Here is a 13,197-nt window from a genome sequence, read left to right on the forward strand (position 1 = left end):
TAACTCCAACTCCAGGGACTTTAATGTCCTTTTCAAACATGCACTATGTTCACATGTACATAACACACAATTTAAAAATTAAAATAAATATGTACAAATAAAAAATATATTTTTAAGAGCATCCTGGCTGTATGGAGGACCCCGTCCGGGGAGAGCAGCGCCTGGAGTCTATGCTTTGCTTTACAAACCCTAACAGCAGATGACAGTCTGAAGTCCTACAGGAGGTCTGGAGGGTGGAGGGGCACTTCTGCTCTCACCATGGAGCCCCAGCCCTTGCTCCTTCACAGGCCTTCCTCTTTTGTGCTGTGCGGACTCACCCCTTCTCCATTTCCACAAAGTGCCACTCTTGACAAATATTTGTACTTAGAGCATCTGGGGATGCTGGCAGGGTTGACAACAAGCCACCCAGGAAACAAGGTAGCATGGTACCTTAGGTTTTTGTTTGTTTTGTTTTTTAGCTTTTAGGAACTTTATTTTCCTTCTACCTTTTTTCCCTTTGCAGAGGACCTCAGGACCACTCAGTGGTGGCTTCAACACACTCGGTGGTCTGTCCTGTGGGAGCTGCTGACCAGTCCTCAGTGGCCGGCTGGGCACTCCCGTCTTCAGTAGGGAACTGCTGGATGGGTACAGAGGGCACCTGCACACCCTCAGACCATTTGCCACCGCGGGCTGAGCGGCGGTGAACTCGGGAGCTGGCACAGTCCATTCACCCTGGAATTCCTCCTTGGTCACACCTTCTCAGCAGCAGCCTGCTCCTCCTTTTCAGTTGCCTCGGGGTCTCTGTAGAAATAAAAATAAAGCATAAGCTCCCATGAGTGCTCACGGGAGATAGTGTCATGCATGGTGCCACGCATGCAGAGTACTTCCTGGGCCAGCATCCGCCACATCAGACCCACAGAGTGAGCTCCCTTGTTGCACAGGATGGTAATGTCCACATAGTGCAGAGGGGAACTGTGTTGCACAGAGCAATGGTGGCCAGGTTGACATAAGGGGCCTCCGTGAGGGGCTGGTGGTCAGCCCTGGCATCAGTCACCACCATAAGCCGTGGCTTCCTGAAGGCTGCTTGGATCTGGTTAGTGAAGGTCCCAGCTATGAAGTGGCCAGCAATTGGAGTGGCTCCAGTGGCAGCAGCAAACTTCAGCACAGCTCGATGGCCAGTGTTCCTGGAGGAGGTGAAGCTGACATCAGCAGGTTTCTCAATGGCAACAATAGCTTGAGCTGCAAGCAACAGCTTCTCCCAGGTCCTCTTCAGGTTTATGATGTAGATACCATCACTCTTCCTTTTGTAGATGTATTGCTCCATCTGAAAGTCAAGGTTGGTGCCACCTAAGTGGGTTCCTGCAGCGAGGAATTTGAGGACATCCCCTCCTTCGTCTGCAGGACATCAAGGGCTCTGGACACGATATCAGTTTCCCCCTTAAGTTACGCCAGGAATCAAGAACAATGTCATATGGACCCATCCCTGGACACTGTGGAAAGGGTACTTTAGGTTCTTTTGGATGGCTTTGGTCTCCTTTCCCATCCAGCAGCTCATCTCTGAGCCTTGGGACTCTGCCTGGTCCTTGCTCACTGGTGCTCTCCTGTCTCCCCTCTCTTTTTTCTCTTTCTGGCTCTGTACTTGGATACTCTTCTTCCAGGGTACACCAGGATAGTGTGACTATTACCCCCTTCCTGGCAGGAGCCTCAGGGACCTCCTTGAGCTTACAGAGCCCACAGCATGATTCTCAGCTTGGACATACTTGGTTCCATGTCTTCCAGTTGCTTCCCTGGACATGACCAGCCAGTTCCTACCCCTTTGCATACTTTGAGACAGCTCAGGCAATGCCACTCACTTTCTTGCTCCTTTTATGCTGGAAAAGGTCTAGCCTAAGGCCAACAGAATGGTACATGTCTGTGATTCCACGGAAGAGGTAAAGGAGGGAGGCTCAAGAGTTTGGGCCAGCCTTGGCTACACAGTCACTTGAGGCCAGCTTTTGCTACATGAGACCCTGTTTCAAAAAAGAAAGAAAGAAAAAGAAGCAAGCCAGAAAGCTTGAGTTTTCTCTCTGGACCCACATGGCGGACAGAGAAAACCAACTCCTGTACGTTCTTCTCTGAGCTTCACGTGCTCACCTGTGATGTGCGCCCTCAGGTTGTGTGTGTGTTTGTGAGCACTGTATGTAATACTATCAATATTTAATAATTATAACTGTAAAAAGATACAAGGGCTGAAGAGAGAGCTCGATAGTCAGGAGCACTGGCTACTCTTCAGGAGGACCAGGGTTGGATTCTAGACATCCACATGGAAGCTCACACACATCTGTGACCCCACTCCAGAAAACCAGATGTCCACTTCTGTCCTCCATGGGTACTGCATGCAAGTAGTGCGCAGACATACAGCAGGCAAAACCACCCATACACATAAAAAAATTCAGCTTCTAGCCTGGAGCGATGGCTCAGAGGCTAAAAGGACTTTTTTCTTGTACAAAAAACTCAGATTCAGCTCCCAGCACACACACCAGTGGCTTACAACCACCTGCGAATCCAGTTCTAGGAGTTTCAGTGCCCTTTGGCCTCCATGGACACCTGCACACATGTGGAACACATAAACTCACAAAGGCAAACATGCATACACATTAATAGAAGTAATGAATCTTAAGCCAAGCCTTGAAAGTTTAACCTCAGATCTCATGAATACCCTCTTCTTATGCCCATGCAGGACCTTAGGCTATACCAAGAGGGCTCCTGGTGACTGGAGGGTGTATGGTCCTGTGTGCTGCACATGTGATAGCAGCAGGACAAACGGGCCGAGCAACGAGACGCCTGATAGAAGAGGCGAGGCTGGAATGCATCCCCGACCCTCGGCTGGAGCCGGTCTCCTCTAGGTCATTGCACTTTGGGTAACACAGGACAAAGCACACAGGTGTCTGCTTTTGACCTGTAGCTAGCTGCTACAGTAGAGCCAGGGCTCCTAGCACAACAGTGACTGAGGAGGGAGTGAGGACATGGGTACCAGGACAATGGCAGTAAAGCAAGAAGTGAAAGGCGCAGGTTCAGCATTTTGCATAGCTGGCTGAAAAACCTTCAAGGACAGTACAGGACTCCTGGGTTCATGAATGAAAATGAATGTGCCCATGAGGTTGAGGCCAGGGTTGGCGAGGTTGCTTCAGAGCCTGGAGCCCCCGGTGAGTCTGGTTCTTCTCACCTCCTGTCCTTTTGGGTCATGGGGTCTGGCTCAAGCAGCAGGGCTCCACAGGCGGATGCTGCCAGCTAGAGTGTCTCTGCTGGGTAGCACTGGACTCAGTCTCATCACTGATGTGCAAAAGGGAGGAAGAGTAACTGCTTGACGTACTGCAAAATATCATATAAACACAAATGTGAATGTTTATATACACATACATCCACATACACAGTGATGGTCCCAGCCTCCATGCAGCCCTTTGCACAGGCCCAGGTCCAGGAATTAGTACACACCAGTCTGATGATATATATCAGGGTGCCTTCTTGAAGTAAGGCAGAAACTGGACTTTGAACTAGCTAGCTTCACTGATCTTACTTCTTTTTAAACTCAGTTCCCCAGGGCTCTAGTGAAGGCTGCATCCAGTAGGAGCACAGCTACCTACAATGCCCTCCATGGTCCATTTTACTTCCCCTTACTGGGGGTGGGACCAGGGTACAAGAATGGACCCTAGCCTGAATTTCACTTCCTCACCTTTTTGTTTTCAACACAGGGTTTCTCTAGGTAGCCCTGACAGTCCTGGAACTCCAGTATAGACCAGGTTGCCCTCAACTCAGATATTCGCTTGATTCTGCCTCCTGAGTGCTGGGATTAAAGGTGTGTGCCACTGCCTCCACCACCCAACTGGTCTCTTTTATTTTGAGGCCTGCTGGCTCTTCCCCTCTACCTGTCCGTCCAACTTGCTGGTAGATGCGTTCCTTTTTTGCTGGTTTGGAAGGTAGCATAATCTTACTAGTTCCCTGCTTTCCCATTTCTACAGATGACTCAGGCTCTGTACTGGCTGATTTTGTTTGTTGAGTTGCCACAAGCTGGAGTCATCAGAGAGGAAGGAGCCTCAGTTGAGAAAATGCCTCCATGAGATCCAGCCGTAAGATATTTTTTTGATTAGTGACTGATGAGGGAGGGTCCAGCCCATGGTTGGTGGTGCCGTCCCTGAGCTGGTGGTCCTGGGTTCTATAAGAAGGCAGGCTGAGAAAGCCACGGGAAGCAAGCCAGTAAGCAGTAAGCTGATGGCCTCTGCATCAGCTCCTGCCTCCAGGATCTTGGAGTTCAGGACAGGATCTGAGTTCCTGTCCTGACTTCCTTCAATGATGAATAGCAATATGGAAGTTTAAGCTGACAAACCCTTTCCTCCCCAACTTGCTTTTTGATCATGGATGGTGCTTAATTGCAGCAAGAGAAACCTCCATGCCTTGTGTTGTGTTTTCGCCAACCTCCTTTCTCTGTTTTAAGATAGGTATCCTTCTGTAAACCAGGCTAGCCTGAAATAATGTAACTCAGGCTGGGCTTGAACTCATAAACAACCATCTTGCCTTAGCCTTCTGAACATGGGGATTGCAGGGGTGATCTTCCACCTGTTTCATTCTTTCCTGAAGGGGGCACTGAAGTTTGAAAGCAGGCTGGGCAGAACAGTGGGAGTGGTGTGACATTTCTATGGGATAACGAATGGGGAAACTGGAGCCCAGAGAGAGGAAAGGGTTTGCCTCAAATCAAACAGTGTTGTGTGTGTGGACATGTATGGAGGACGTGTGAGGCAGAAGCTGGGCCTGCTTGTCGACTCCCAGGTAGGACTCCAGCCACAAAGCAACTTGCTTGGAAAAGGTAGGCCTGGGAGTCCTCATGCTCTGAGGCTCACAGTCTGGGTGGGAGCTGCCTCCTCCCAAAGCCAGGCTGAGATGGTGTTATAGGTAGAGATCTGAGTTCAGAGGTTGCCTGACTCCTGATTTTTTTTGTCCCCCCCCAACCTTCCCTTCCGGCTGACTGAAAATTGCACCAGGGACACATAGTTAGAGGGGACTGGAGAGATGGCTCAGAGGTTAAGAGCACTGGCTGCCCTCCTAAAGGTCCTAAGTTCAATTCCCAGCAACTACATGGTGGCTCACAACCATCTACGATGAGATCTGGCGGTCTCTGCTGTCGTGCAGGCAACATGCAGGCAGAACATTGTATACATAGTAAACAAATCTTTGAAAAATATTTAAAGAAATAAAAAATAGAGACCATTTATTAAGAAAGACAAATGTCTGGGCATGGTGATGCATGCCTTTAATCCTAGCACTTGGAAGGCAGAGGCAGGCAGATCTTGAGTTGCAGGACAGCCTGATCTACAGCTTGAGTTCTAAGGCAGCCATGGTTACTCAGCAACGAAAAACGTGATCCAAAAAGACTTCAAGACTCCTCAGCACACTGGCCTGAGCATCTCCACTCATTTATGAAGTCTAGCTGAGGGAATGTTTCCAGACTTTGTCACCTGCTTTTTTTTTTTTTTTTTCCTGGTATGTCAATTTTTTTAAAATTTATTTTTATGAGACAGGGTTTCTCTGTGTAGCCTTGGCTCTTCTGGACTCGCTTTGTAGATCAGGCTGGCCTGAAACTCACAGTGACCACCTACCTCTACTTCCCAAGTGTTAATTTGTTTAAAAAAAGTATTCTTCCTGGTCTACAAAGTGAGTCTAGGACAGCCAACTCTACATAGAGAAATCCCGTCTTGAAAAAAAAATTGTATGACTGTTTTGTCTGCATATATGTCTGTGTACCGTGTGCATGTCTGTTACCTGCAGAGGCCCAAAGAAAGCTCCAGATTCAGTGGAACTGGAGCTAGAGATAGTTATAAGTTAGCATATGGGTGCTGGAAATTGAACCTTGTCCTTTGCCACACACACAGCTGTGGGGACTGTGATGCAGGGTGGCCTCTGGCAGGGGCAGAGTGCGGACTGGCTAAGCAAGGGAGGGGAGAATGGGGTCCAAGGGTACCAGTGAAGGCTGCCTGTTGACTGCTGGGTGCTACTTTTACATGGCAGCCCTAGGAGCAGGTGGAAGCCCAGCTAGACTCTCTGGACCTGGGTCCTTTTTTTCTCTTGTTCCTGTTTTGCTTTGGCCTCATTGCTGGCTCTTGGGTTCCCATGGCTCTGGAGCTGGGTTAAGTATGATCTATTAGTCATCTCAAATCTCCACGAGGGCAGAAATTGAGGTCACTGCTCTGTAGAGTGGGAGGAATCTGTGTGTGATCTCCATGGGCAGAATTTATCCTTCCAAATGTATGTGTTGAAGTCCTCAGGACCTCACAGTGTGTATTTGGAGACAGCAATTCTAAAGAGGTGAATGAAGTGCAATGTCTTCATTGGATGAAGGGCTAATCCAATATAACTGATGCCTTTCTAAGAGGAGGAGGTCAGGGTGAAGATACAATATCAATATCAATCAGCAAACCAAGGAGAACATTTCTGCCACACCTGGATCTTAGACTTTCCAGTTTCCAGTGTGAACAGATGTGTGTTATTCAGCCAACTGAGGCCTATTGCTGGGAACCATGCAGAGAAACTGTATGGACCATGGAGCCTTCTGATGCTGGAGGTGAGGAGGCCTCCTCCAGGCACACACCCAGGACTGCTCAGATGTGGAGTTTGCCCAGACAGTGGGATGTGGATGTCACTCTGTCCATCTGCCCATAGTGAAGTCTGCCCTGTCCCCACTCTCTCTTCCTGTCCCAAAGCTGTGAGATGAGTGGCAAGATTGTCACTGATAGTGAGGGGACTGCAGTGGTCCAGAGAGGGTTCAAGAGCTTGAGGGAAGGCTGGTGTTTGGACAGAGTCATGAGGTCCAGCGGAGGATGGCCTGGAGGACATCAGGTAGGGAGAGTAACAGATTGGTGGTGATGGGACTGAGAAAGAAGCAGTAAGAGTGGACCAAGCTAGGCATGGGGGATGATGCTTGCGACCACAACACTCAAGAGTTTGAGGAGGAAGGTTAGAAAGTTTGCTTGCTCGAAAAACCAAAATAAGCTGGGGCAATGGTGGTGCACGCCTTTAATCCCTGCACTAAGGAGGCAGGGATAGGTGGGTCACTGAGTTAGAGGCCAGCCTGGTCTACAGTGAGTTCCAGGACAACGAGGGCTATACAGAGAAACCCTACTTTGAAAACAAACAAAAAACCCAGCAAACCAAAACAACCAACCCAAAAATGTACATCAGGGCTACCTCTCATCACTGGAGAAAGGAACAGCATGAGAAGCTGGGATCTGAGAACTGTGCTGCCAGGGTGCCCCTCCTGACTTCCTGCACGCAGAAACAGCTAGACATACACTTGGACAGAGGAGCCATTAGAGTGCACACCAGGCTCTATCCGGAGCGTCGTGAAACGGGCTCTACCAATCCATAGCCTCACAGTCTATTGCTGGCTCTGGTGTGCCTTCTCTACAGCCCAAGCGTCAGGTAGTGTCAGAGCCGAAGCTTTTGGAAATCAAGCTGGGTTTTATAGGAGGGAATTCAGGTCCTTTAGATTCCAATTCCTTGTTTCACCTGTCAGAGAAGTGAGGGTGGGGAGGTGGGAGGGTATGTGTGTACACATAAAGAGCTCCCATGCATGCAGCACTGCTGCCATCTTGTGGTTACAATGGGAAACAACAGGTCACTGGTCTTGACGCCAAGCCCACGCAAATTGGAGCAGGACAAACTTTTAGCTATCTTGGAAGGCAGGGGTTTCATGAAGTGCTGGCCCGGGCAGAACTAGAACCAGGACTCATGGTCAGCCTCTGCTTCGTTCCCATTGCTGGGATCCAGTCAATTGTGACCATCTTTGCAAGGGGCATTGGAGGCAGGGAGGAGGGACTGGTGCTACCCGCTAAGTCTCCAGCAGTTGTCCTGGGAGCTGGGAAGAAGAGGCAGACTGAGCTGAGGAACCAGAGCAGCAGTGCTCCAAGCCATGCTGCTGTTAACTAAGGTCTGCATGCAATGACTGGTTTCCTGGCAGCCTTCCCCTCGCTCCCTTCTGCTGCCTGCCTTGTCTCCACAGGGAGAGCCCCTGGAGCAATTCCCTGTCTTGGAGGAAGTCTGAGAACCGATTGACCAATCCCAGCTCCCAGTTCTTTCCTGCCCCTTCCCTTTTACCAGTCCCCGGGCAGGCACATCCTTCGCACCCCCGTATGCATCCGCAGCACTGAGCATGGCATCTGCCTCACACCTATGACCCAGACGTCGGACCCTGAAAGCAGCAGCCCTGCCTTTGATCATTACAGTCAGTTCCCCTAAAGGGCTTCAGCTATGGAAAGAACAAAGTAGGTAGAAAAGTGGGCTGGGGTCCCTCTCCTCCATGACTTGTTAGTCAGACAAGGCCCTGCTTAGCCACCTGTAAAGGTGGCCACACCATACATGCTGTGGGAGCAGACCAAGGGTGGATATGTGTTCAGCCCTTCCCCTGAGTTGTCCCTAGAGGGGACATGCAGGTTGTCCCTAGAGGGCTGGGCCAGGTTTCAGAGTGCAGACACCAGATCCTGTGTGCCTACCACTGCTTTCTGACTTTGGAGAAGACAGTGTCTAGTTTTCTGCCCTTTTCTTGCTGCTAAAGGCTGGGCCAGCAGGTGCCTACAGCTAGGAACAAGGCCTCTTGAGGGCTGTGTTGAACCAGGGGAGCTCTGGGTGCCCACACCTGATTTTCATGGCGCAGTGCCCGGGGCTGTGTGCCAAGGCAGCCGAGAGTTCTAGTCAGCAGCATGCAGTGCAGACTGTGGAACGCCTGGGCCACAGCTGCCACCAGCACCCTCCGGGTGGCTGGCTGCCCCAGCATGTCAACACTACCCACCGATACTAGGCTCCCTCTCTTGAGCAATGTGCCACTGTTGTAGGGTGGACAGAACCCGGCTGCTAGGGCTAGCGGTGTGTGCAGGAGCCCAAACAGGCCGATGGCTCTCCTGTGCAGAGCAGAAGTTGGACTTGTGTGGCGAAGCCACGACTGTAGTATCTATGAGCATGGCTGTGCGACCTGCCCTGCTGTGCTGTGAGTAGTATCAGATGGCCTCTAGCTCAAAGCAGGCCTTGGCCCCCAGGAGGTCAAATTGCTTCCTGCCAGAGCAGGTCATGCTGGCAGGTGGTTTTGTACTTTATTTAGGGATACAAAAGGCACCTCCCCCTCTACTTGAGGACCAATCAACAGGTGAGCCCCAGGTGGGTGGAGCCCTGCTGGAGGAACAGAGCTAGAATGGGGGAGAGGCAGTGGAGGAACTGGGGGGCTCTGTGTACCCAGAATCCCCATCTTAACACCTGGGCTGGTGAGGTCATTCCTCACTGGGTGCATCTTCGTACCGGGACAGTGGACAGCTCAGCCAGGACCACCACAGCCCACCCCTTCGTCAGGTCCCACTCTGCAGGGGAAAGGGATGGGCAAGGCTGTGGTAATGTCTCCCCTATTGCCCAGACTGGTAGTGTGGATTTTGGGGGGCTCCTGTGGGCTTCTCTGGGGATGGGACCAGAGGAGTTTCATGAAAGCAGCCTCACACCAGGTCAATCAGGTCACACAGGTCGGCTTGTCTGGGGCCCCAGGTCTCAGCAAAGTCATAATAGCAGGATGGAGAAGGAGGCAGGACCAGTCAGGATCCCAGGGCAGGGCTGACCTGTTTCCCTAGTTCATCCCACTGCCGCCCAGGCTCCAGGAGGAGAGAAGTGGGGTAACAAAACACCCCCAAGCAGCAGTAACACCAAGGGAGGGAAGGGCCCCAGTGGATATGATAGTGCCAGGCCCTGGGCTACAGGATGCCAGATCCTGCATTCATAAGGCAAACAGCATGTCATCGTCCTTCTCCTGGGTCTTCCTCCGAGGGGCTGTGCCAGAAGGTCTCCGGGGTCCCTCAGCTGAAGGGCTGGCCAGGTTGGGCAGTCGATCGGCAGCTTTGGCTCGTTCTTCCAGGAATTTGTCAAATTCTAGGGGAAAGAGTAGGCTTGTAGGCTAGAGCTAAGGGAGGGGAGAGGCGCAGAACTATGACTTTCAGGGAGGCTTAGGTAGATGGGGTGCTGTTACCTTCACTGGTGACACCAGAGGGCTCCTCAGCACTGTTGCCCTGAGAATGCAGAGGGAAGGAGATAAAGGTTATTACTGCTGGGAGCATTTGCAGCTGGCTACACGGTGGGGCGGGCAAGGACAGGCCCTTGGAACCAGGACCAGTGTTGGTGTTGTGCTTAAGCTGATCCTGGTGTCAGGACATAGGCTTTGGTTCAACCCCTCCTGAGCTTCAAGGGCCGCAGGTGTTCCAATTTCTCTGAGCCATGACTTTTTTCTCCTTTGAAACAGGGAGGCTGGAGTTGAAGACCTGGCTTAGAAGTTACGAGCTCACACTGTTCTCACAGAGGACCAAGGTTCATTTCCTAGCACACATACAGACAACTCATAAGAGCCTATAATAGCAGAGTCAGAGGACCCAATGTCCTCTTTTGGTCTCTGTGGGCTGTGCGTGCGGGGGTGGGGGGTGGGGGGTGGGTTGGGGAGGGAGCGTGTGCGTGTGCCCGCGAGCACACGGGCGAGCGCACACATACACACACAAACATAATTAGGTGGGGCTGGAGACACAGCTCAGTGGTTAAGAGCACTTGTTGCTGTCGCAAAGGACCCAGGTTCCGTCCCATACGGCAGTTCCCAACCAATTGTAACTCTAGTTCCAGGAGAACCGATGCCATCTTTCGGCCTCTTCAGGTACCAGGGATGCATGCGGTAACATAAACACGCCCATGCAGATAGATAAAGAAATCTTAAAACATCTTTTTTCAAAGTTAAATGCCAAGAAACAGGGAGGACTGCTGGGTATGGTGGCACACACCTTTAATCCCCGTACTTGGGAGGCAGAGGCAGGAGGATCTCTGTGAGTTCAAGGACAGCCTGGTCTACATAGCAAATTCCAGGATAGCCAGTACTACATAGAGAGACCCTGTCTCACAAAACAAACAAACAAACAAACAAACAAAACCAAAACAAAAGTGCAGGACCAGTCAGGGCCCAGTGCCCAGGTTAACAGCAGGTTAAATAATGCCACCGTGATAATCGTAACACAAATAATAAACATTATTTAGTCCAACACTCATTTTATTGCAACACAATCCAACAAACTTATGACCAAATCTATTTTAACTCCCTGAACTTGTATATTAAATTGAGACTTGCCACCCAGTGTGCCTATCCTAGGTACTGTTCTATTGCTATGGAGGGACACCATGACCAGACAACCTAAGGAAGGAAGCATATGATTTAATTTGGGATTTGCTTAGATTTTCAGAGGGTTAGTCCAGGACAGCCAGTACTACATAGAGAGACCCTGTCTCAAAAAAAAAAAACAAAAAAAAAAACAAAAAAAAAACAAAAAAACAAAACAAACAAACAAACAAACAAACAAAAAAAAACGAAAGAAAGAAGAAGAAACACTGTAGCATAGCCTAAGATGGTGGATGTTGAAAGCTAAGCACAGAATGTCAAACTAAGGTGCCCAACAGCACATTCCTTTCCTCCAGGGTCCAGAGATGGGGACTATCTACTTCCATGATGGAAGGCTGACACCCATACGCTGGGGCTGTTAGGGCTAAAGCTGTGCTCAGGTCTGGCTGGAGGTAAATCGATAACCTGTTAAGCACCTGAACATGTGGGGCATGGAGGTGGATGAGACTTCTGCCTCAGTAAGTAGGCCCTTTAGAAACAGAAGTGCCCAAGCTCTCACTGGGTCTTTGGTGTCCACTGCGGTGATGCCAGAACTGATTCTGACACCTCCTACTTCTGCTTTTTACAAGTAGCAGGGCTTGGGGCTGGTGGGATGGTTCAGGATTTCTGTCTTTTGGTCATGTCCCTTTAGAAAGTGCTAGCCATGAGCTGGGTCCCTCCCTCTTCTCCTCCCATGCCCCTTCCCCAGTATACTGATAGGGGAGGTCCTCCTCACCTTCCATCTGACACTAGCCTATCAGTTCTCATCAGGACTGTCTGCATTGTCTTCCTCTGTGGCCTGGTAAGGCTGCCCCCACCTCAGGGGGATGTGATCAAAGAGCCAGCCACTGAGTTCATATCAGAGACAGCCCCTGTTCCCCTTACTAGGGTAGCCACTTGGAGACTGAGCTGCCATGGGCTACATCTGAGCAGGGGTTCTAGGTTATCTCCACGCATGGTCCTTGGTTGGAGTATCAGTCTCAGAAAAGACCCCTGCACTCAGATTTTTTGGCTTTGTTGCTCTCCAATCCCCTCCAGGCCTTTCTATTTCCTCCTTCTTCCATAAGATTCCCTGCACATTTCCCAAAGTTTGGCTATGAGTCTCAGCATCTGCTTTGATACCCTGCTGGGTAGAGTCTTTCAGAGGCCCTCTGTGGTAGGCTCCTATCTTGTTCCTTGTTTTCATCCTCTTCTAATGTCTATCCTGTCTGCCTTTCTCAGTAAGGATTGAGCATCCTACCCAGGGTCCTTCTTCTTGCTTAGCTTCTTTAGGTGTACAGATTTTAGCATGATTATCCTAAGTTACCGGCTTTTTTGATATGAAATGAGACAATGATGATGCCTCCCTCTGAGTGGCTTTAGGTATCTGGGGGCTATTGAGGGGACAGTTTACTACTCCCAAATGATGGCTGTCACACATGGTGACCTTATGCTGGGAGTGTGATCTGAGACAGAGAGGCTGTTGCCTGGGAGAGGATGGTGAGTGACTAGGTGAAGATATTTATACTTGCCTTTCTTCATCAGGCCACTTTACAAGACAAATAGATCCCTGCTTGGTAGGCAACTTACCACATCTGTGGACAGCCACTGCTCAATGTCCTCCATGATACGGGCTTGGGTGGCCGGGATCTGGAAGGAAGGTAGCAGTGAGGCAGATAGGGGCAGTGGTCTGGATGACAAGAAAAAAGCTGAATGGTTCTTGAAAGTCACTCATCCACCCTGATCTGGGTTTCTTTTGCTTCCTGCTGTGCTACACTTCCTGGGGTTATCTCTTCCAGCTGCCTAGGACCGCTCTACTAGTGGTCCCAGGCTATAGGTGAAAAAATTCAAATCCAGAAGAATAAGCAGGAAATTTGCTCCCAGCAACTGGCACAGGACAAGGGGTTCATGGGAGCCATTCCCCACATGGAGAGGATGGACATCTGGTCCAACAGTGGGAAGTATAGGGCAGTTTTATGCCTTAAGAGAAGGGTTTTATGCCTTGGTCCAGGACAAGGACAAGCCTGGTCACAGCTGCTCAGAGCAAAGCC

The 13,197-nt window shown here is 50.3% G+C and overlaps 1 protein-coding gene and 1 pseudogene across 2 annotated transcripts in view; both read right to left on the bottom strand.

Moving 5' to 3' along the window:
• Positions 1-462: 462 nt before the first annotated feature.
• Positions 463-8,779, bottom strand: LOC129678309 (40S ribosomal protein SA-like; annotated as a pseudogene).
• Positions 8,780-9,075: 296 nt separating this feature from the next.
• The window catches only part of Tom1 (target of myb1 membrane trafficking protein), a 40,612-nt gene continuing 36,490 nt past the window's right edge, over positions 9,076-13,197 (bottom strand). Inside the window, exons 12-14 of one of the 2 annotated variants that reach the window (XM_055609022.1) lie at positions 12,737-12,796; positions 10,007-10,046; positions 9,076-9,909 (exon numbers count right to left, since the gene is read on the bottom strand). In XM_055609022.1, the coding sequence (XP_055464997.1) occupies positions 9,616-9,909; positions 10,007-10,046; positions 12,737-12,796 (394 nt within the window). In that variant the 3' untranslated portion in view covers positions 9,076-9,615. The remainder of the gene's footprint in view (positions 9,910-10,006; positions 10,047-12,736; positions 12,797-13,197) is intronic. The other variant, XM_055609023.1, reaches the window with a different exon arrangement.

This window comes from Psammomys obesus, unplaced genomic scaffold, assembly GCF_907164565.1.
Source record: "Psammomys obesus unplaced genomic scaffold, mPsaObe1.curated_primary_1811, whole genome shotgun sequence".
In the NCBI taxonomy this organism is placed as follows: Eukaryota; Metazoa; Chordata; class Mammalia; order Rodentia; family Muridae; genus Psammomys; species Psammomys obesus.